A 25,325-nucleotide genomic window follows, 5' to 3' on the forward strand; every position below is an offset into this window, starting at 1 on the left:
TGCTATGCACAGCCATCCAAAGCAGTGTGCACAAGCCAAAAAGGAGGAGAACTGTATTGTTTACATACAGTTCTCCTCCCCATCGGAGAACCTCTGCAATCACCGGGTGCCGGTGAGTAATCACTGGGCGGGAACCGGTGATTGACAGCTGCGCCTGCGAATGGCGGCACGGGTAGGGAGTGCGCGCACCCCCTACCCGGATATGTAAAATCACATATGCAGGGAGTGTTTTACTAGGGGGCAGTGTCTGTGTGCTTCACTGTAAGCACACTGCTTTGGATGGCTGTGCACAGCACAGCCATCCAAAGCAATGTGCCCGAGCTGACAGGGAGGAGAACTGTTAGTAAACAAAACAGTTCTCCTGCCTGTCGGTGGCGTGGTTAGGAAATGCAAAATCACGTATATATATATATATATATATATATATATATATATATATGTGATTTTGCGCACCCGTGCTGTCCTGTAGTAGTATTTCCGCTATAGTTCGGTTTGGAAGCAGTTAAAATGTACTTATCTTGGGTTGGCATTCAGAAGATTACCAAGCACACTGTAGCCTGAGTGGTTAGCAGGTAAAGGCAGCCTCAGCTAGATTCATCCAAGTCATGCCCCCAACATGTTTCGTCTCACCCCTGGGGCTTAATCAAGGAGGATGGTGGCAGGGTGAAACATGTTGGTGGCATGACTGATCTGAGGCTGCTTTTACCTGTTAACAACTTGGGCCAGGAGAGGTATGCGGCTATCTCTTCCTACGTCTACAGCTTGCTTTGTATCGTGTTGGTAATCTTCTGAACGCCAACCCAGAATAAATAAATTTTAAGAAACAGAGCAGCATTACAGCGCACACTACAGTACAATGCAAATATATGAATCTTTGCCTTTTGCTGTGCTACATTGCCTGTAAGAAATACAGGCCTATGTTTTCAGATGTTAAGGTTCATTAAGGGCCCATATGGTACGTTATATGACTTGTTGTTGGGAGGACACACGGAAAGCTTGCCTTTCAGGCATAAAATAAATAAATACACCTCCTTGTTATACAATGTAACAAGTCTCAAAATCCCAACAGTAATTTATTTTTTGCTAGGATTTTTTTATAACAAAATTATTGGTAACACAATAATAAAATGTTTAATTTAAGTCACAGGATTACACTTACCAGAACCAGATCCTGATGTAGTCATATCATAGATGAGATCCTTCAAGCATTTCCCATCAGTATCCAAGTTACAGTCAGTGAGGGGCTCCTCAATACATTGGCGCCTTGTCTTTCTGTAGGTGCCGTACCGCCTCTGACAGGTGTAGACCGTGAGGATTATGGCTAATGACAGGACACAGATTGGAATGGTGACTATGACTGTCAGCTCCACATGGCCAAAGTGGGAGGTACTTGGAGATGCTGGAGGTTTGGAAATGAAGAGACACAAAAGGTACTTATTATCTATGGAAATATGATGGAGTAACCATTGTTTTGAAATCATTAAAGAGAACACATGAAAGTATCTAAATCTAAACACAAAAAAATATAATATATTGCAGCTGACCAGTTCTTTGGTATGATGGTTGCCTTAGTTTCCTTTTTTTTTCCAACCTTATTTCCCTCTATTTTCACATGGTACAACAAAAAACACAATTCCTGTTACGTTGTGCCTACACTCAGTTCTGTATTGTACATGTGGAGGGAGCCCCTTATTGTTACACAGGCTGGACTTCAAACATGTCTGCCTTTGTCTATCTCCATTTCATGGTGGGTCAATGGGACTAGTAGTTTACACAAGAAAGATAAGGTCGTTTTAGTTGTCTTAAAAGCTCACGGGAAGTGACAAGAACACTGTAATTCTAGCAAAGTCAACAGTAATTTTCTGTACTTGCTGAAATGTTCTTAGCCTGAAAAAAAAAAAAAATAAAGTAGACACCGCATTATTGGATGTCTGGTACCCTTCCATGTATGTTGGTTCCATCTGCCAGCCCCTCCATCAATACAGGACACAGTAGAAGGAGGTGAACGTCAAAACACTTTAATAGGACGTCCAGTTCCATGAAGTTCAGGACTTGGACAGCCTTAAAAGGTGCCTTTTCACTCGTTCAGTTTATACAGAGCACGACGGGGGACATTCATGACCATGGAACTCGACTGGGCAATTTTCAGCCACAAAGCTTCCTAGCTTTTCTTGCCAGTATTAGGATCCCTGGGTTCTCAAAAAATGAGTCACCTAGTGGTGTCAGCTTTATGGACCTGGGACAACCGTATGTGATAAGGTCAGCCCATAAATTCAGATTAAAGGTTCGTTTACACTTGAGGTTGGATGAGGAGGGATGACAAAAACAGGCAGTGGACCATTTTTATCTCCCCTTTTGCCTTCCTCTGGATCAACTGTGGGTGTAGGATTATAATTTTTTTAATGGTTGAACTGGACGGACTTTTGTCTTATTTCAGCCAGAATAACTATGTAACAAAGGCAGACAGACGATGGTGTATGCAATGCTTTGCTTCACAGCAATGGTGAATATTTTACCCCTGGTCATGTTCGGGGTTAAATTCAGGTGAATAGGACTGTGCCGCAACCAAGATAAGAAACAAGAGAGGAAAAGGTGCTACTACCCGTCCACCTGATTGTTGTATGATCGGTGCCCGATCCACAGTTGCTCTGCTGCAGGCAATTCAGTAAGGAAACCGGTCCACACTACCACTGCTGCTCTAAAATCTTGATTAGAAAGACCACAGTACATGCATCACAGATACAGTGGGTCGACGCGTTTCAGCTTACACAGTTATGACCCTGCTATGTAAGCCAAAACACGTCAACCTTCTGTATCTGTGATGCATGTACTGTGGTCTCTATAATAAATCAAGATTGTAGAGCAGCAGCAGTAGTGTGGATCATTTCCCTTAGTGTGCTGCAACCACCCTGCAACTGTGTGTAATGCACGCAGTTGCAGAGCTGTGGTTTGGCATTTACAGGGTAAAACAGGCAGTGGGGAGGCCACAGATCTCTTTTTTCACCATCTATCAAAACACTTTTGAAAAGTGATCCACTTCAGATCACCTTTCAGAGGTGCATAAATGATGGCCCAACATATGAACTTAGCCTAAGGATATTTACAGATACTGTTAAATACTGACAGAGACACTCCTTGGAGCTGCATTTTGGATCATTTTAGTAGATCATAATTATGACCAAAGTACTTTAAAGTGATATTAAAGGCATTTTATGAAACAATAATAAACACATTATACCTACCTGCGCTATGTAATGGTTTTGCACAGCGCAGCCCTGATCTTCCTCTTCACAGGCACCCCGCTGGCACTCCTAGCCCCTCCTTCCTACTGAGTACCCCCAGAGCAAGCAGCTTGCTATGAGGGCACCCAATCAGGCTCCCTCCTGAGCCGCTGCTTTGCTTGTTCATGCACACACAAAACCGTGGCTCGGCCCAGCCCCCTTCTCTCTCCTCATTGGTTCACTGGCTGTAATTGACAGCAGTGGGAGCCAATGGCCAATGAGGAGGGAGAGTCCCCGGAGAGCTGAGGCTTTCGTGCACATTGCTGAATTACGATGGGGTTCAGGTAAGTATAAAGGGGGGGGGGGGGGCTGAGGGGGCTGCTGCATAAAATGCACAAAGGTAAAAAACCTTGAGCCTTTACAACCACTTTAGGGGCTGATTGACACCAGTGCAGTTTTTTTTTTCAATTCTTCAAATAACAAGAAAGCAGTTTCAATTACATCCACATGGTAAAAATGATGAATGAGGTTCAGTCATTGATGCAAAATACAAATATAAACTTTTTATAGACAGAAATGCAAACCAAAGTAGAAAACAGGCGTCAATGACCTATATAGACCAGGTGAAGTAAAGAATTCTCTCTCATGTCCAGTGTGTTTTATTCTGCGTCAAAAACGCATTGACAGTGTTTTCCATGTATTCCAATGGCCCTAGTTCACACCAGTGCAGTCAACAAAAGAAGAACATATTGCATTTCTTCTGAACGCATCTAGAATGTTACAAAACGCATCAGATTTGCACCAGAATGCATGTCATCAATTGAGATGAACGCATCAAAAACGCACCATAAAGCCTTAAAAACGCATCAAAGAAGTGCATGCAGAAACTCATATGGAACGCAGATGTTGTGGTTGAAAGTTGACTAAAAGTTGACTTCTAAGAAAACAGACAAATCCACTATTGTATTTTGAGATCTGTTTTGCCTGCACAAGGACTTCTGTTTCTCTCCACCTAGTACTGAGATTTCAGACAGGACCCTGCCAGACAACACAGCCAGACTGGTGACCTGACCCTTCTCTGCTGCAACTAAGTAACATAGAGAGGCCACCTCTCCACCCCCAGAGTGTGATTGGACAGATATAACATGGAGAACAGAGACATACACAGCAGAATGTTACTGTTGGCAGAAGAGAGACCTGTGTTGTCCCCTGTCACTGTTTCTCGGCGATCGTCGGGTGCCGGCGGGGAATCTCCAGCCGGGACCTGGTAATCAACATCTGTAGCTGCCAATGGCGGGGTGGATAGGGTGGCAGGCGTGTGCCCCCTACCTGGAAATGCAAATCACATATATTTTCATTTTGCACAGCCCTGCCGCCCTGTAGCAGTATTTCTGCTATAGGGTGGCAAGGAAGCAGTTAACATACATATATTTCATTCTGCACAGATACAGGATATTATTAAAAAAAATAATCAGTAACTGCATTCATTGGTGTTTTTAACGTCTGCCTAGAATTCAGCTTTCACCAAATGATCCGGACAAAAATAAAGTTGTTTTCCTTTTCCGATGACTCAGTGCCTCCGACTGGCAGGTAAATGAAGATGCTATTCCATATTGATTTACTAGTTTATGTTATTTATTAGGGATTCATTAGACGCTTTCCCTGTTGTGCTCGGAGCTATGCTGTCAGTCTTTAGTATAATGACGGTAATATGGCCAGCACGGTCTCCAGCCGGTGTATCTGTTAAGTACGGCAACGCAAACAAGCTCTTAGCAACCAATACAGATGTATCTTCTCTATGAAGTAGAGCATATCTGGGCAAAATAAATAAAAAATGTATATTCAATACATCCCTCCAATACATGCACATTTCTCCATGTTATATCTCCCTAAAATGCTGAAAATACAGAAAATACCTGGTGATCTCCCATAAATCCAGTGAGCTCCTAACTTCCTGTCTGAGCTGACAACTCGACTTCCACTGCACTGAAATCCTCCGATTAAATAAGTGTGTGTGTGGGGGGGGGGGGGGATTTCAGTGCAGCAGAAGTGCTGTGTTGTCAATTCAAGCAGGAAGCTCACTAGATTTCCAGCAGGATCACCACTTATTTTTCAGTGCTTCCAGTGTTTTTATAGAGACACGATATGAAAAATTGTACATGTATTGCAAAGCTGTACTGTCTGTTTTTTTGTTTTTTAATTTTGCCCAGACATGCACTTTAACCCCTTCCCACCCCGTCCCACCATCCCTTTAACTGGCTAATTATGCCTGGGAAAAGGGAAGGTCTGTCCAAACACATGACTGATGATTGGCTGTCACAGAGATCACATAATCAGGGGCCACTCTCGTCAGCTCCTGATCATTACTAGAGACCAGGAGTTGTCTTCGATAGCTCAGTCTCTGTGCTGGGAACACACAGTGAGTCGCTGTGTACTCAGGACAGAAACCTCTTCTGCCCATGGATTCATATTGATGATGCTCTTAGATTGTAAGCTCCAAGGAGCAGATCCCTCCTATCCCTCTTGTATTGAACTGTATTGTTGCTGTATTGTCTCCCGTTATATTGTAAAGCGCTGAGCAAACTGTTGGCGCTATATAAATCCTGTATAATAATAATAATAATGTGGGTGTTAAAATGGAACTTTAGTCTAGACATGTGAGGTTTGTTTCGTTTCAAATCAAAATTTGGACAATTTTTTGTTATGCAGAGATTCAGATGTATTCGAATTTCTGAATTACAATAGTAACGAATCTGAAACAACGAAACAAAATTGTGTCCAAAATTTAAATTGAATTTGAAAAGGAAATGGAATTTGAAAACAAGCATAGAAGAAAACAGAATAGAAAATAAAGGAATGGAATAGAAAAGATTAGAGCAAAACAGAACAGAATAGAAAATAAAGGAATACAATAGAAAAGAATAGAATAGAAAAGAATAGAATTGAACAGAAATGAGAAGAAAATAATAGAATAGACTAAAACAAAATGTAAAATAAAGGAATAGAATAGAATAGCAAAGAATATAATAGATTAGAATAGAAAAGAATAAAATAGAAAAAATAGAATAAAATAAAATAGAAAGAATATAACCATCTTCCGAAATTCAAATTTTGAACAGAATAAATTTGAATTCAAAACTTTTCGATTCAGTCGAATTGAATTCAACTCAACCAAGTTTGGAAAATTCTAATCAAATTTGAAAACAAATTAACGAAGATAAACAAATTCCAAAAACAAATTTAACTAAACAAAATTATGTAAATAATGACTCAAAACTAAACAAAACTAATTTTTTGTTCTGCACATGTCTACTTAAGTCTGCTTCTCAGGTGACTCCACTCATCGTTTGGCACCGCCATTATAGTGCATGTGCAGATGTACCGACAAGCTCTGCCCAGCCTTTGGATCCTGGCAGAACCTGTTAGCTCATCTATGCATACACAGGTGATTTTCTATGCATGTGCAAAGATGAGGAAGGTTTTGAGACAGGGATGGTTGGGGAACCCCCTTGTGTGCTAAGGTGGTCGAGCACTACACTTACTTTTGCTCTCCAGTGACCCAGAATCAGCTATCAGCTAAACAGCAGGCTACCACTCAGTTTCATCTGATGCAGCAGAGCTGCTCCAGGCTCTGGAAGAATCCCGACAATATTGCTGGGATCCACCTGGATGTCTGATTGACAGTTGGCTGCACCTCTTAGGGAGCCAGCTGCTCCCTCCTCCTCTCCTGCCCGACACTCCTTCCTGTGATGATGGCTACCTGTTCAATGTACCCTCTGTCCTAGCTTAGGTGTGGGACAATGCTGATTGCCAAGATTGACAAAAGTCGGGCTTTGTGGAAGCCATGCTTGGCCTACAGGTATTTTGGCTGTACAGTATTTTATCCACTTGCCCTCCAGAGGATTTACCCCCCTTCCTGAGCAGACCATTTCTTGCGATACGGTACTGTGTTACTTTGACAATTTGCAGTCATGCACCCAAATGAAATTTACATCATTTTTTCCCACAAACAGAGCTTTCTTTTGGTAGTATTTGATCACCTTTGCGTTTTTAATTTTTGATGCTATAAACAAAAAAAGACCGACTTTTTGCTCTAAAACATATCCAAAAAAATGTTTAAAAATCAGATTTTGTCATAAATTTAGGCCAAAATGTATTCTGCGACATCTTTGCTAAAAAAAATCCCAATACGTGTAAATTAATTGGTTTACGTGAATGTTATAGCATTTACAAATGGCGGTATATATACTGGAATTAAATTTTTTTTATACTAGTAATGGTGGCGATCAGCAACTTATAGCAGGTCTGCGGCAGGCATTCTGACACTGGGGGGGAACTGACTAACTACCACTGACATCCCCAGTGACACTAATACAGTGATTAGTGCTAATAAAAAGCACTGACACTGTACTACTGGCACTGGGCAGCAATGGGTCAACATCTGGGGCGATCAAAGGGTTAACTGTGTCTTTTAGGGCTTATGTACACTGCAGCTGATAAACTCAGGTTTAGGAGCCGTTCAGCGTTTTTTTCAGCAGCCTCTGAACTCACCCTAATATTTTCCTATGTGTCCATGTACACATCTCTTTTTACAGTTGTCTACAGGCATTTGAGTTTACAGTCGTTTTTTTGAACGCAGCGTTCAGCAGTCGATTTTATCAGCGTTTCAAACGCAAAACGCTTGTAAACATGGCAAATCGCGTTTATGTCTGAAAAATGTTTTTAACTCTTTCAGATCCCGATGCTGTCCAGAGCCTTTTTTCATCATGAAAAATACATGCAAAGTGTTTTCAAGATACTCAGATGGACAAAACACTGAACACAGGATGTTCCTACCAAGCTTGTCACACATTGTAATGACCAATTCACACCTCAGACCTCTCTCACTCTTGGAAATAAAAGATATGTTCATTCACACCTCAAATTCCTCATGAAGACCCCCTGCCAGGTGGCCTTAATGACTCACTCCACCAGACACCTTTTCCACCCTTGGAAACAAAAGAAATGTTAATGACCAACGCGCACCTACTGCTGTCTCTGCTTCTACTCTCTGTATTTCTCTGAAACAGTCTGAAATAGTTAATAATTTACCACTTTTCAGTGCATTCTGAACATTTGGAAATTCTGTGCTTATCTTTAAAAAACGCTTCTAGACAAAAACACACATAAACGCGTTATGCAACCGTGGCTAAACAGATGTTTTTTAACCTACGTTTTCCAGCAGTCAGCTTCCATCGTTCAGAAGTGTCCAGTGTACATGGGGCCTTACTGTGTGCTGTGTGTGCTTTACCATGTAAGCACACTGTTTTGTATGGCTCTGCTATGCAGAGCCATACAAAGCAGTGTGCTGGAGCTGACGGGAGAGATCTCTATTGTTCACATACAGACCTCTCCTCTGTCACTCTTCCCCAGCGGGACCTGGTGATCGACAGGTGTAGCAGCCAATGGTTATTCCCTACCCAGACATACAAAATTGCGTATATATACGTGATTTTGCACAGCCCTGCCACACTGTAGCAGGAGTTCTGTTATAGGGCGGTTGGGAAGCGGTTAAGGAAACCTCAATTTCTCTACATTGCTCTGATTTGTGAACTACTTGGTGCTCTTGATTGCACTGCAAATTTTATTATACAGGTGAACTAACCCTTATATGCCTGGCATGATGGTTACATACATAGTACACTAAAGACAAATATACATGTCAAAACTGTTGATTTGGGGCCCATTCACACCAGATGCATTATGGAGGCATTTTTGAATGTATTCCCACTACAGAGACAGTCCAAGATCCAGGATATCCTATGGGCATAGTTCACACCATTACAGTGCAGTGTAAAAATACTACAGCACGCTGCATTTTCTTTGCAGCATAAATGCATGAAAACGCACTGCAATTCAGCACAGTGCACAGAAATGCCCAAATAAGAAACAAGAAGGAAGTGACCTCAAAGGCAATGCAAGCAGACAAACGCTTTGCAAACGCATGTAAGTGCGCATAAAAACCTGCGTCAAATGCCCATCACTGCACATGCATAAACACGCAGTTTCTGGTTGTAAAAGGCCCCTTAAGATTAAAGTAAAGCCTAGGCAAAGTATAAGATGTGTGCAGTATGAAATCAAAGCAAGCCTGCCACAAATGAAATGAACAATATCCTTGAACAAGAGCGCCCTCTATTGGCTGTACCAGGTTAGTGCCCGCTGACAGCTTAGCTGTAACCAAAACACGTGCCCCATTGTACTCTACAATGGACAGTTATTTATGTTGTACCGTGCAATGCTCCACATCACTCAGGAATGGAGAGACATGGGAAAATTGTTTGCTTGGTACTGGAATTGGCTAAGAAGAAGCAGTAGCTGTCACTATTCCAGCTGTGATCAGCGACAGAACATCTTTTGGTTCATGTTTTGTGCTGATCATACATTTTATGTACTACCAGCTGGGCCAGGTTACTTCATTTTGGGGCCTCGAGCTCTAAACACAGAATGTTGGATAATTTAGTCAAGTCATGCAGCTGATATTTTATTTGTACATATGCATTGTTTTAGGATTCAAAATCAATATATAAACCGTATATTCACCGCGCAAATGAGATGTGAAAATATATAAAAACAGAAAAAAAAACACATCTAACACCTGAAAAAATGCATAGTAAATCACTCACCTAAGTCAATAAATGAATGCATAGAATGTGTAACATTAGCATGCAGCTGCCCTGATAGTGAATAATGCAATAATCACCTCATGTAACAATGATGAATAAAAGCAGCAGCAGAAAAAAAAAAAAAAATATATATATATATATATATATATATATATAGTGTTTTTATATATATATATATATATATATATATATATATATATAAAACATTTTTTTTTTATTACTTTATTTGCGCTGCTTTTGTTCATCATTGTCTTAGGACTGCTTCACACCTGGATCACAAAGAAATGCGGTTTGCGCTCCCATTCTCTTCCCATTGGGTTTTTATACATTTTATGTTAGTGACTGCAGCAGGATGAATAAGACTCTTGATTGAAGAACATGAGGCAAGCATAGAATGGCACCCAGAGAAAAGTTTGTCACACTTGCAGTTGCAATTATGAAGTTTATTGAAATTGGAAGTTCACAGTTAATACATATAGCTAACGCATTTCAGGGGAATTGCCTCCCCCTTCATATGGGTTAGTGTACAAGCAAACATTAGAAACCATTAAAGTGTTACTAATCCCACAACAGTAAAATCAGTATATGCTGTATATGCAGTAAAACATGGTTGTTATAATCACTGTGGAACCTAAGGGGTTAATCCTCTGTGTTGTTTAAAAATACTGTTTGATCCTGACTTCTCTGATCCTCCCCTTTTTCCACAGCCCCCCCTCTTATCTCCTGATAAGACATATCTTGTGCAGTCAGTCTGCACATGCTCAGTTTGGTGTGTATTGCTAGAGAGGTGTTTTTGTTCTTGAGAGAGTGCATGTAATCGGCACAGGGCCAATCAGTGCTGTCCAGACAGAGGTCAGGGGTAGGGGTTCTTCCTCCACCTAGAACAGACAGGAAACTCCTCCTACAAGCTTTAATATGTGCTCTGCTGGACACTGATAGAAGTCACAAGACTGCTCTAACTGCTGATGAGAAAAGGTATTTAGTAGTTTATATTTACTAAAATAATTGCATTTCCATGTTCTGTGCACTGTGGGAGACCAGATATAGATAATGCAGGGTCCTGGGGTTAGAACAACTTTAAAATGACTAATACATCATGATTAAATTAAAATGACAGCACATGTTAATGGTATAGTTATTCATTTGAATTTTCATTAAAATTCTGTTTAGTTTTCATTTGAATCATCCATTATTATGTATTAGTAATTTGTAATGGTTTCTAATGTTTGTTTGTACAATAGCCCTGATAAAGGGGGAGGTGATCCCCCAGAAATGCATTGGATATACATGATACCTGTGAACTCAGGGTTTTTAGAGGCCAAATTTTTGGGCAGATTAAAAATGAAAAAAGCTTAAAAAATGCATCAAAAACGCACTACATGGATTTTCCTGAAAAGTCTCCATTGAAGTCTATTGAAGCAAAAACGCAGTTTTTTGTGTTGAAAAAAGTTGCTGACCCTTTCCACAAAGATGTAGCGGCTCAAAAAAGCAGAGATGTGAATGTGTCCCACGGGAAACCATGTTAAATGGACTGTAGTGTGTTTCTGGAAAAAGCACTAAAAAATGCATTGGTGTGAACCCGGCCTAATGACTTCAACAAATGTAATCTCTGCCCCCTCCCTCTTTGCATACCATAGCCCTCTTCTCTTCTTGGAGTGTCTAGCTACTGTCTGTGCTTGCCCAGCTCCTACACCACTTTCTTCATCTGCCTACAGAACCTTTTTGACAACATCTGGGGGAGGATCCAAGGAGAATACTATAGTGTGTCACCTGAGTGACAGCTGTGAGCCTGCTGGGGATGATGACATCACATCCAAGATGGCAACACCAAGCTGCAGCCTCAGACCTTTTGAATGTCTACATAAGGGAGGCTTTTACAGGTAAGCACCGTGACTAAAATACGATAAATGCTAATATAATTTTATGGGAAGACTTTGATTTCAATAAATGATTTGGTGACAGGGTCTCTTAGCTGATTACAGCGCGGTTGTCTAGATCTGGGAGGACGTTCATGGACGTCTTCCCAGAACATGCCCCCTGCGCGCCCCCAGTGGTGCGCACTCGGCTCCGCTGGTGATCGCTGTGTCCTATGGACTATGTGATGCGGTAAATGGCCAATCACAGCGGCCTTTTACCACGTGATCAGCTGTGTCCAATGACACAGATCACCGGGTAAATACAGTTGCCGGTTATCGGCTGCACTTTCCTCAGGCGTGAGGAAAGTACTGCCGATAACCGGCAATTGTCAGAGAAGAGATCGGCACTGGTCATCAGGGCACTGATGATCAGTGCCCAGAAGTGCAGCCCACCTGTGCCCATCAGTGCCACCCACCTGTGCCCTGCAGTGCCACCCATCAGTGCCCAGCAGTGCCGTCAGTCAGTGCCACCCTTCAGTGCTGCCTATCAGTGCAGCATCATCAGTGCCAGCTCATGAATGCCGCCTTTCAGTGCCTTCTATCAGTGCCCATCAGTCCTGCCTATCCGTGCCACCTCATCAGTGCCCATCAGTCCTGCCTATCCGTGCCACCTCATCAGTGCCCATCAGTCCTGCCTATCCATGCCACCTCATCAGTGCCCATCAGTCCTGCCTATCCGTGCCACCTCATCAGTGCCCATCAGTGCTGCCTATCAGTGAAGCCTCTTCAACACACATCAGTGAAGGAGGAAAACTACCTGTTTGCAAAATTTTATAATAGAAACAAAGAAAAACATTTTTTTTTACCTGCACCAACCAATCAACTACTAGCTTTAGGTATACAATACTGTATGTCCACTTTAATCTGATAAAACATGATTGGCTGCTCTGAGTCATGTGAACTAGCCCTCTAAACATTATTTAAAAAAATATAATTATGAAATACAAAAAAATACAACACAATATATAAAATAGTTCCACTCCTCGGTGCACAGCGAAGGAAAGCATGCTTTATGGTAAGGTGTTCCTTTAAAGGGTAATGGTTTCCCAATGCAGATTTCATCACTTGTTATCACTCAGTCCTAGAGCTGAAGGTCGCAGATATGTGTACTCCATGTATATGCAATACTCTAGTACAGGGGTCTCCAAACTTTTCAAACAACGGGCCAGTTTACTATCGTTCAGACTTTAGGAGGGCCGGATTGTGACCAATGGGGGTCGAAAATGTCCTGGATCCAGCATAAGTGAGAACTAACCTTGCCTCAGGGTTAGTAGCCAGTTACATAGCGCCTGTGGTCAGCAGGAGGAGAAAATATAGTAGCCCATCATTGGTATTACTGGAAGGAACAGTACCCCATCATTGGTATCAGTGGGAAGAACAGTACTCCAACATTGGTATCAGTGGGAAGAACAGTACTCCAACATTGGTATCATGGAAGAAACAGTGCCCTATAGTTGGTGTCGGTGTGAGGAATAGTGTCCCTTTGTTAGTAGGAGTGAGAGGAATAGTGCTTTAATATTGATATCAGTGGGTGGAACATGCCCCATCATTGATATTAGTGGGTGGAACGTGCCCCATCATTGATATTAGTGGGTGAAATAGTGCCCCCCATTAATGATATTAGTTGGAAGAATAGTGCCCCATCATTGATATTAGTGGGAAGAATAGTGTCCCATCATTAGTGTCAGTGGCAGGAATTATGCCCCACTTTTGATATCAGTGGACGGAGTAGTACCTCATATCAGTGGGAGGAATAGTGCCCCAAGGGCCATATAAAGGCTAGCAAAGGACCACATTTGGCCCTCGGGCCACAGTTTGGAGACCACTGCTCTAGTATATAAATAGCTACATTATATGCATTACATGTCAAATCTGCACACATAACATTCACAATGTATTGAAAAGTTCCCACGCCTGCACAAAAACAGACATTGATATAACATAAATCAGATGTATGTTTGGAAATATTGCTTGCTGCTCTGTTTTATGTACTGTTGTTTTAGATATGAAGCCTTTCAGGAACTTGTCACAAAAAAAAAAAAACTTTGATTAAAAAAAAGTACCATATTCCCGCACTGAAAAAGAAGAATGGATAAATATGGAGAGAACGGCAGTTAAATGGCAACACTCGAAACACAGATTGCCAGTTCTAGCACCGACATTATCACACTCCCTGGCTGAATGGGTCAGGGTGCGGAACAACCGCAGCCTCATATCACCTTTTCTTCTATTATCTCATATCTTTGACAATCTTTCCCTCCAGGTCTAGATCCAGAGGCATTTCACCGGTGGCTTAATAAGGGCCTCTATAGGATAGGTCACTTCTTGACCCCCAGGGGTCCCTTCACCTTACTACATTGCCAATCCAAAAATGCCCGCTTCAGAGACCTTTTGGTTCCATCAACTTTCCCATTTCCTGAAGCCATTGAGACCAGAGGTCCTCAGGAACCCTAAGATATCTCCTTATGAACATTGGTGCTCACAGGATACAGGTCAGAGAGGCGGTAACTCATTTATAGGCTCTTGCTGGACACCATTAACAAAATGCCTTACATGCAGGCCCGGGACTCGGACTTAGATTCAAGGACTTCGAACACTGGCACAACTGCTTTCACCATGCCTTTGAGGAAGTTTTGAACACTTCGTTGGTAGAGGCAGATGTGAAGGTCATGACCAGATGGTATATGGTCCCCTCCCGACTCTCGAGGACTTTTCGGAGCACCTTGCCACTGTGCTTTCACAGCTGTCACTCCACTGGCACCATGTTTGGTGGGAATGTCCAAAACTATGGGGCTTTTGAAAATAAAGTCTTTGCTCTAATCAGGAAGGTCTTGGGAGCCCTGGTGACCCAATAGCTCTGAGTGGCCTATTGAACACAATATTGGAGGGACAGCCCCACTCGACACAAAGATTCATTTTATTCATGTTACTAGCTGATAAACTCACCATAGTCCACTCATGGAAAAGGTCCTCTGTCTCAGTCTCTGTATTTAGGGGAAAGGTGTCCTAGCGAGCTCAATGATACCTCCAGGTGCTTTGAGCGAATCTGGGGCCCCTGGGCTGACTATGTCCACAATAACCTTTGGAGAGTAATATGATGCTCTGTGCCTCCCCCTTATTCTGAGAGGCTTATAAGCCTCTTTACCACAGCTCCAGGTCCTCCCTTTCTCCCTTCTTTCTCTTCATTTTCTCCCTTTTTCTACTCTTCCTTTTTATAGTACCTTTTTCTCGTTTATCCTGATTTCTATGTTAAGGTCTCATAGATGTGCTTCCATACTTTGTGCTATGAGGGAGCAGATGGTTCTGCTTTGCATTAGCCTCTTAAGTCTGTTTGTATAGATATATGAGAACCTATTGATATACACCTTGATGGTATAGAATATTTACCCTTTTCTAGATGAAGGCTACAGAACTTTTATTGTTATAATGTTATTGTTCTTTCTCTACTTTATGTTGCTTATTGAGACTTGTTTCTATTATGCTTGGCCGAGGTCTTAGCCTATTTTATGTATGTATACTGTGACTACTCTTTGAAACAATAAAAAGATTGAAAGAAAAAAAAAAGTCTAAAGTACTAAAACAGTAAATAGATAACAATATCAGGTAAAACAAAAGTTCTAAAGTACTAAACAGTTATCAGACAGAAATATCAGGCACCAAGATATGACTACATGCATGACTTATATACCGCTACGTGAGTCACGACTCACCCAGGGCATTGTATCAAGCAAACCTTGACTGTGGTTAAGAGCTTGGGCCCATCCCTTGCCAAGCCTTAATATTGGATCTTAAGGCCTCCCCCGAGGAACCAAGGTTGTTTTCTGTAACATCAATACTTTTTATTTTGACAATGCCCACATACAAGGAGATACTATTTTAATGTAGACAAACTTTTCTTTAAATCCTGAGATATCCTCCAAAAAATATCTGTAGCTGTATACAAGTTAATTATTGTGCATGTCTATAGGAAACTTAAAGCAGTTATACCGAAAAGCAAATATTTAATATATTGCAGCTTAACAATTCTTAGATGTGATAGCTGCATTAGTGTCCTTTTTTAGGCTTTCTTCCTTTTATTTTTACCTGGTAATCTGGCAAGTGTGTTGCTTTTCAACAGAACAAGCTGTCTTGCAGATGTAGCAGCTAAAGAAATTAGACAAACCATTTACCACTGAAAGTGGTGCTTACAACGATTAGCTTTTATTTAAGTAAAACCTTTATCCTAAAAGGAACAAAACTGTTTGCTGTAACCGCTTATAAAGTGTGAGCTGGAATATGGTTTTTAATTTGTTAGTGTATCTAAATCTGCTACCCCTAGACTGACAATGCTGCTGCCCAACAGTGCCACCTGTGTTCCTCATCCAGAGTGGGGGCGCTCTAATACAGGAGGTGTGTTACTGGACAGATCACCAGGGGAAAAAGCTTAAATTGAAGTTCCACCAATTTTTCATAGTTTACCTGATTATGTTGTCCCTGTGAAGTAAAGAACAAGTTGGATATTTTTTTTTAATATACATACCTTTAAATCCACTGCAAGCCCGCATTTCCGGTTCTGGCTGCCTAGGCAATGACGTCGTAAGGCGATTTGCAAGGTCTCCTGGGATGTCGTTTCCTGTATCCCAGGAGTCCTTTGGTTTCCTGTAATCGCGGGACTTGGAAACTGGAAATGATGCGAATGGGAGGTGTTTCGCGCCATTTTACCAGAGTCCAGATTACAGGAAGACGTGGATGCTGTATCCTGCTGCGTCCTACATTGTGCTCTATGCTGGAATTGCAGAGTGTGTACATCGCGCCAAGCAGTGTCTGTACTGCGCGGGCGCGAGAGCGAGTGGTGCATGCTGGAATAGCCAGCAGCACCGATTCCTGGAAATAAATACCTGCGGGCTTCAGATGACCACAGCCATCATGGCGCTAGCCAGCAGCCATCAACACCCTCCAGCAGCCTGCAGCCTTCAGCCCACACTGCTGTGCCTCACATACTCCCCATCCTCAGTCACCGGCTGCCACATGTGTCACATTTACCGGGGGTGGCATCGCTCCCCTGAAAAATGCCGCCCTAGGCAAATGCCTTGCTTGCCTCATGGTAAATACGCCCCTGGATTTACCTTAATCAGAACTTTTTTTTCATCAGGAACGTGGGGGAACGCAGTTCCGGCACCTCCAGCATTAAATGTATGTAATGTCAAAGGATGCTGGGGTGTGCTGGAGGGTCTATTGATGCTGGCTGCTGGGGATCTATTGTTGTGTGGGGGGTTTATTGTGCTGAGGAGGTCTATTGATGCTGATATGGGATCTATTGTTGCTGTGGGTCAAGTGTTGATGGGGTGGATCTACTATTGAGAGAGGGGTATTTTAGTGCTGATTTCTAGAGGGTCCATTGATGCTGGCTGACAGGAGATCCATTGTTGCTGGTGGATCTATTGTTGTTTGAAGGGGGTCTGTTGATGCTGGCTGCTGGGGATCTATTGTTGTGTGTGTGGGGGGATCTATTGTGCTGGGGAGGTCTATTGATGCTGGTATTGGATCTATTGTTGCTGGGGGTCAATTGTTAATGGGGTGGATCTACTATGGAGAGAGGCGTCTATTATTGCTGATTGCTAGAGGGTCCATTGATGCTGGCTGACAGGAGATCCATTGTTGCTGGGGGATCTATTGTTAGGGATCTATTGTTGTGAGGGGGGGTCTATTGTGCTGGGGATGTCTATTGATGCTGGTATGCGATCTATTGTTGCTGGGGGTCAATTGTTGATAGAATGGATCTACTATTGAGAGAGGGGTCTGTTATTGCTGATTGCTAGAGGGTCCATTAATGCTGGCTGAGGGAAGATCCATTGTTGCTGGGGGATCTATTGTTGCTTGAGGGGGTCTATTGTTGCTGGCTGTAGGAAATCTATGTTTTCTGCTTTTCCATACAAATTACTTAGCAGCACAAAACGATACTTGGTTCTGTATTGTCTAAAAGGGCAGAAACATTGCTTGGAGGTGGCTAGGGGGTGGAAACAAGGGGTAACTTGGAAAGGGAAAGTTCCTACACTTATTGTCTGAGAAAAAAAGCCCTGCCTTCAATTACATAGTGCAAGGGCCTGCCTGATTGCATACAAATTGAAAGTGTTTAGGTTTGACCTCATATTTCATGGATTTGATAAATCTAAAGGAAAATTGTATAATGTATAGCCAGCCATAGACATTTCAGTAGTACGCCTGAGCCACTAATAATCACCTGTGTAGCTCTAGCCTAAGGATAGCCATACACTATACAATTTTCTGCCCAATTTCCTTTAGATTTACCTTGAGCTATGTAGTGCAAGAGCCTGCGTAATTGGATACAATTGAAAGTGTTGTTTAGGTTTGACTTCAAATTATATGGTTTTCGGTAAATCTAAAGTAAAATTCTCAAGAAAATTGTATAATGCATGGCCAGTATAAGGATGGCCATACAATGCAGGCAATGCATGCGGCTGCAGCACACTAGTGCGGGATTCAGGGGGTTAAACCAGGCAGTAAGGATTCAAAGCAATTGGGGGGATTTACTAAAACTGGTGCACTCAGAATCTGGTGCAGCTGTGCATAGTAGCCAATCAGCTTTAAGGTTGCATTCACACTTGAGGGTTTTGTAGCTTGAAGCTCAAACTTAAAAAATTAATTGTTCTCTATGGCGCCTGTTCCCACCTGATCTCTCAAATAGGCACCATAAAGAGCAATTGATTTTTTGTAAAGTTTGAGCATTTTTAGAGACACTCAAGATGCTCAAATGTGAATGCAGCCTTAACTTCAGCTTGTTCAATTAGGCTTTGGTTATAAAACCTGGAAGCTGATCAAATTCTATGCAGAGCTGCACCAGATTTTGCACCATGCAGTTTTAACAACCCCCAAATGCCTCCTCACTGCCTGTCAAATGCTCTCTGAAGACTGATCTGGAAGCAGATCGCTCTTCAGAGAGCAAAGCTCATGTAAATGAGCCCTAAAAGAAAAAAATAAAGTAGTTGTGTATGGTTATGTTTATGTGGTTTATGATAAACCATGTTTTAGCATTTAAATGTCATCTAGTTAGGGGTTAGTTCTGCTTTAATTAAATCAACACGTTTCTTAGCATCCAGATTAATAATACCAACCACTAATCTGCCACTACTAATTACTTAGCACTGCAATGAATTTTAAATGGTAAAGTGATTTCTACATTGTTATATTCTACAAACCTGTGATCACGTGTCACGTGACACATTTCAAGGTATGTTCCTTTAACACAATTAGAATTCCTTTGAAAATCACAATAAATTCTGTTATACTCGTCATGTAACAGCTACAGACCTACCTGAAGAAGACACCTTCAGATTTATTACATGACACCTTTCAGATAAACGTTTGCTCAGGTTACATTCTGCCTGTTATATCGTACAATCACCTACATTTTGCATATATACATATGAAGTAGTTATCATTGAGGATTTCACAATCCCCTAGATGGCTTCCATTTGTCACTTCATCAGGAAAAACCATCTCCAGCAAGTTTAAACTGGCTCACTTGGCAGCCAAAGCCCTCAGAAAGTTTACATGACTTCTGCCAGCTTGGCCTTAAAGTGACACTAAACTTTAGTTTAACAAAAAAAAATATTCAAGCACAGGGGCTGACTGACAACTCATGGGGCCCCCGGGCAATTGGGGATCATGGGGCCCCTGTGTCCTTGCCCAAACTCAAAAAAGCCTATGAAAAAGGTACCAGGGGTATCTCATGGGGCACCCTACTGACCCCGGACCCTCAGGCAGTGCCAAGTTTCCAAATGGTCAGTCCGCCCCTGTTCAAGCATGTATTCTTAAAAGAGAAGTTTATATATTTTTTTTTTAAAATCATACTTACCTAGGTGGAAGCAGCATCGATCCGATGCTGCATCTGTCCCTCACCCATCACTGATCGCTCAGTTCTTCCTGGCACTCTGAGCAGAGAGCGGTGACTGTCAGTCACCACTCTCTGCTCAGCCCCTCCCCCCCCCTTCCTTTTCCCCGTTCACTGGAGCAGTGAGCTGAAAGGTGGGGGGGAGCGACTGACTCAGGCTCTTAGCGGCTCGCTGGAAGGCTGAGCCAGGTGCCGGTCCAGGCTCCTGGGTGGGTCCCAGACATATGGTCATGATCTTTCCCCAGCCTGTACTGGCTGAATGGTGTCTGCTGTCAGGTGAAAACGGGTCACAGGAGTGCAGAACAAACTGCACTTCTGTGACCCATAGGTGAGGTACAGCCAGACAAGCTTGGCTGTACTTCTTTAACTCAAAAAATCCTTCTGATGCTCTCCTCCTCCAAATCTCCTTTATTTTTGCTGCTATGATCTGGCTTCCTGTTAGATCATGGCTACCAGGGACAGACTGACCATTTGAGCATCAGGCACTGCCCAAGGGCCCGGGGTCAGTAGGGGGCCCCATGAGATGCCCCTGTTACCTTTCATTGGCTTTTTCATAGGCCTTTTTGGGTGTGGGCAAGGACACAGGGGCCCCATGATCCCCTATTGCCCGGGGGCCCCATCTGTTGTCAGTCCGCCCCTGGTGGCTAAGTTAGTTCTCCATGGGCCTACTAAATGTAGGAACGTAATGTAGCCTTCTATTGGAGGGATTATGAGAAATGGCCCTCCACAAATGGGATATTACACTAAACCTGTACGTAAATAAAAGGAACCTTCACTAAGTGGAAGAATGGTTTGATAATAAAGCTGGCATTACCTCCACCCAGGACAGGGTCTCTGTGAACAGAAGGCATTTCCTTCCTGGGAAATTACCCGGAATCAAATTAACGTAATTGGGTGCAGAGGAACTACTGCAGCAAGCATGTAACATTAATCATAAGTATACTGTATACAGTATACCCCCTTAAGCTACAGGCAATAATAGTAAACTATTTACATGGGAACACTTGCCTAACAATCCCTGGTTCTGGTCTGGATTAGCAACAGCTCTTTCATAGGAATATGTGGCCTCAGTTCTCCCCTCTCTCTCTTTTTACTTCCACCCTCTGGGGTTTCTAGTCCAACCACACAGAGACAGAAAGTGATGTACACAAATATCCCTGTGGCATTAAACAGCATATCGCTACAGTAGCTACCCCTCTCTTGCTCACTCCCTAGATGTATTATGGCCTGAAGACTATGGGATGTGTAGTGAGCATAGAGCACTGCACATGACCAGAACTAACAAGCACTGTTCGTTCCAAACAGAAGTTAGAGGAAAAGGAAAGGTTTAGGAGCTCAAGGAGACAGAAATACACAGTAAGAAATAATACAAAAAAAAAATTGATTAGAGGACCATTAAGTTGTGGATGTGTATAGATTATTTTTAGAAAATAAGGATATAGTATAGTGACGCTTTAAATGTCTGATCGAAGAGAAAGACTCATAAAACAGCTTTCAGGGAAATTTTGATTTGCTTGATAAAGGGAAACCTTTACCTGAGGTCTAGGTGAAATTGAAACCCACCGATTAAAGTGGAAGTCCCTGCTAATAATGAAAAATAAGAGACAAGTAGTATAGCGAGCGCTTACTCTGGTAAAGATATAATCAAAGTAAAAGAGCTGCTAGAACACCAAAAAGACAACCAACATAACCTTCCAGGATAATATATGGGAAAAAAGGTGCAGCGCTAATAAAATTATCAACATTCATTCAGTATATGGAATAGAAAACAAGAAAAAAGGCATAAGGTCATAAGATCGATCATAAAAGTTTGATGTTCAATCCAGTGTCCATGAACATGCAAAAGGGGTACGGTGTGTCAGTACTACCCGGTCTCCTCTGCAGATCAAGGCGAGTGATCCAAATGTGAGCAGGGAATATATTAATTAAATGCGCACTCACCAGAAGTGCGACAAAAAAACGCATGTAAGCAGTATCCTCTCTTCAGATGCATCTAGGTTCTCCACACTCTCTGGTGAAGCCGCGTTCCCTAGTTCTCATTGGTCATCCCTCCTGGTCAGGTTCCATGGTACATAAGGCACTCATACATCTCTGGAGTCCCTCCTTAACCTTGGTGCTGTGAAGGGGTGGTGCTCATGAAGAGCCCAATAAGGGACATCACATAGCGTGATACTGCATAAACACTTTATTCAAAAATTGCACGGGATTAAATGAAATAAAGGTACTGACCGCAAAAAGGGGTAAGATGTCCTGATGCTGTAGCCCCCCTAAATTTTTGAATAAAGTGCAATTTTTGAAGTGTTTATGCAGTATCACGCTATGTGAGGTTTTGCTAGGAAGTGTGGTAGGATGGTTTGCCTCCATTGTCCAACAGCACCCCTGGGTAGCAGCTCTGCATATGCCACATGTTTTCCATGTGACAAAACATGTGAAAATGCACAAAAACAGGCAATGCAAAACAAGCTTGGCTCATGTCCAAAATCTGGTACAAGAACTTCTTTCAGTGTGTTTCTGCAGTGGATGGAAGCCCTTTTCAATGGGTGTGGGAGCGGTGCTGCTCCAAAAACATGCAGCATCAAGTGTGAATAGGGCCTCAAGATCAGTGCTGTCATTCATGCTGAACCACACAGCAGGAAGCCATGCGCTTGTTTTCTGCACTTCACTCTCTGGACATACATAGGCCACCCAAAGGGACAGAGTTGTCAAGCCTCACTGATAGGCAAGGGAGGCCAGCCACGGAGTTTGAGAACTGTCATAATTTGGCTGCACACTTGCCCAGTGGGCATGGTTTCACCCATTGTCCATAAATCAAGAATAAAAATGTGTCTTTTTTTTTAATTTGTTATAGTATGTAAATGCCGGTTTGGCTATAATTCCACTTTGAGACACAACGCACTACAATAACAACACCTAATTATAGCTACAAATCATTAACCTGAATTGAACCAGTAATACCCGGTTAGTTGTAAAACCTTGACAAGTAATATGCTGTTAGCCACTAAGGCATATCAACTCTGTGCAGCTTTAAAGCTGAACTCCAAATTATCTAAATACAATATCCAAGTCTATTCTTTCTTGAATCTTGGTGTGCTTTCTGTATTTCTTCCAGATCTGTACAGTAATCCAACATGAAACGTTCTCTTTGTGAAGCAGCTAACTGTATAAAGACCAGTCACTGCTACTCTCTCTCCTTCCGCAGGATGTCTGGTCTTGTCTCCGCCCCCTCCCCTAGTTTTCTACAGGCAGCCTGTAGTGGGTGGGGCCTGTCAGGTCCCTCCCACAGCTCTGCACAGATTATGTACAGCACAATGATGATGTCACTGTTATTTCTACAAGGTATTATTTGGGTGTACAAATGCATTTAGTGCACACAAATTTGTTTTATAGAGTTCCACCTGAAAAAAACAAAAAATCACAAAAAAGTCAGCAGGTACAAAAACTGTAGCTGCTGACTTTTTAAATACAGCCACCACTGGTTTCACCGGCCGTCTTCTCTCCCTGACGGCTTCACAGCCAGGTACCAACTGCACATGCACGAGTAGCGCTGCACCTTGTGAATGGTCCCGTAGTCTTCAGGGACCTGTCACGTGTCCCAGAAGTCTACAGGGAGGGGGGTGAAGACAACTTCTGCTTCCAATCCCCTAGGCAGCAGAAGTGGGAGTGGGTAACCCCGCTCCCCAAAGGTTCCAATCCTTAACGAGGAGCAGGGATGCCTTAACCATTAGCCGCCCCTCCTATAGCCATTTGGCGGCCGCAAAAATGGTTTAGCTTTCCGGGGTGTACGCAGTTTGGCGTCCTCCCGCACATGCGCAGTTTGCGCGGTTGCAGAGCCTCGCAGCGGCGCGATCTGTCACCGGCCGTGTACCTCGGACACGGCCGATGACAGATCTGAGTACCGGCCCCCATTGCCGGTACCATGTGACCTGCTGTGACCAATCACAGCAGGTCACATGACAGTTGTATACAATGGATGGCTTCATTCATGCCATCCATTGTATACTAGTGCCTAGCTGTGAATGGTCACAGCAGGTCACATGCACATTTCATGTGATTAGCTGTGGCCAAATCACAGCTAAGCACAAAAAAAAAAAAAAAAAACCTGAATGAATCGATGTCATTTAGGTAAATGCTTGCTTATAGCAAAAGTAATTCTTTGCTATAAGCAAATTGTGCAAAAAAAAAAAAAAATACTGATCACTTCCCCAAAGTAATACAATGTTACTATGGTAACATTGTACTACTTTGGTCATAGTAAAATATGAAAAAAAATCTTTCAAAAAATGTAAAAAAAATGTAATAAAAAATTAAAAATAATAATAAAAAAATATATATATATTTTTTTTTTCATACTGTCACCAGTCAGTGTCCATGTTCACCGCCATGCCAGTTATATGATGACGCTGTACTGCACTCGTGACAGTATGTAAAAAAAAAATAGTGAAAATAATTTTTTTAATTTTTTCATTTTCCGAAAAATTATGACAAAAAAATACAACTTCAAAAAACTCGCCATTCCTCTTATGAAGTACATCGGACTGTCTACTCTGCAAAAAGGGGTCATTTGGGGATATCTGTACTACTCTGACATTCTTGGACCTCAAGAAATTAGATTGGCTGTCAGTACTTCAGGATTGATCAATTTTCAGATCTATACCATAGTTTGTGAACTCTATAACTTTCCTACAAACTAAATAATACATCCTAATTTGGGTTATTTTCACCAAAGACATGTAGCAGAATACATCTTGGCCTAAATTGATGAAGAACAATTATTTATTTGTAAACTTTTATAACACAAAGAAAACGTGGGTTTTTTTTCAAACTTTTTGGTCTTTTTTTGTTAATTTAGCAAAAAATAAAAAACCCCAGCGGTGATTAAATACCACCAAAAGAAAGCTCTAGTTGTGTGAAGAAAATGATAACATTTTAGTTTGGGTACAATGTGGTATGACTGCGCAATTGTCATTCAAAGTGTGAGAGCGCTGAAACCTGAAAAATGGCCTGGGCAGGAAGGTGTAAAATTGCACGGTATTGAAATGGTTAAAGTGGAACATCCCCTTTTGGGTGGAGCTCTGCTTTAAGCTATACTCAGCGAGGGGAGCTCTGAGAGCTGAATGGAGGAAAAGGACACACACCCCCTTTACACAGCACACAGGAACAGAGCTGTGGCTGTCAATCACAAGCTGTCTGCTTGAGGTCCCTCCCCTGTCAGTTTTCTCTTGGTGTCAGGAAAACTCATCAGAAGTGACTCCTGCCGATACAAAGGACAAAGCAGCAGACAGAAATTTCACTTAGCGTTCTGGATTGAGAAACACTTTAGATTGAGACAAGTACACACTATAAAAGGGATATGCTTTTTTCATATTTCATGTCTGAGTTTTGCAACCACATTAAAGTGGTTGTAAAGGCTGAAGGTTTCTCATCTTCATGCATTTTATGCACGTGCATAAAAAACCTTCTGTGTATTAAAAGAGGTATAGACTCCAGAGAGAGAGATATCATATTACCCCGGTACAAATCATTAGTAAGACCTCATCTGGAATATGCAGTTCAATTTTGGGAACCAATTCACAAAAAGAACATTGGGGAACTGGAGAAAGTACAGAGAAGGGCAACCAACCTGATACGAGGCATG

General features: G+C 42.2%; 1 protein-coding gene across 1 annotated transcript in view; it reads right to left on the reverse strand.

The window, feature by feature from the left end:
• The window catches only part of ACVR1C (activin A receptor type 1C), a 109,577-nt gene that overhangs the window by 26,995 nt on the left and 57,257 nt on the right, over nt 1-25,325 (reverse strand). The window contains exon 3 of the mRNA XM_089659726.1: nt 1,160-1,399. Within this exon, the coding sequence (XP_089515852.1) occupies nt 1,160-1,399 (240 nt within the window). The remainder of the gene's footprint in view (nt 1-1,159; nt 1,400-25,325) is intronic.

This window comes from Staurois parvus, unplaced genomic scaffold (genome assembly GCF_062004578.1).
Source record: "Staurois parvus isolate SC_StPar_1 unplaced genomic scaffold, SC_StPar_1.0 ptg000031l, whole genome shotgun sequence".
In the NCBI taxonomy this organism is placed as follows: domain Eukaryota; kingdom Metazoa; phylum Chordata; class Amphibia; order Anura; family Ranidae; genus Staurois; species Staurois parvus.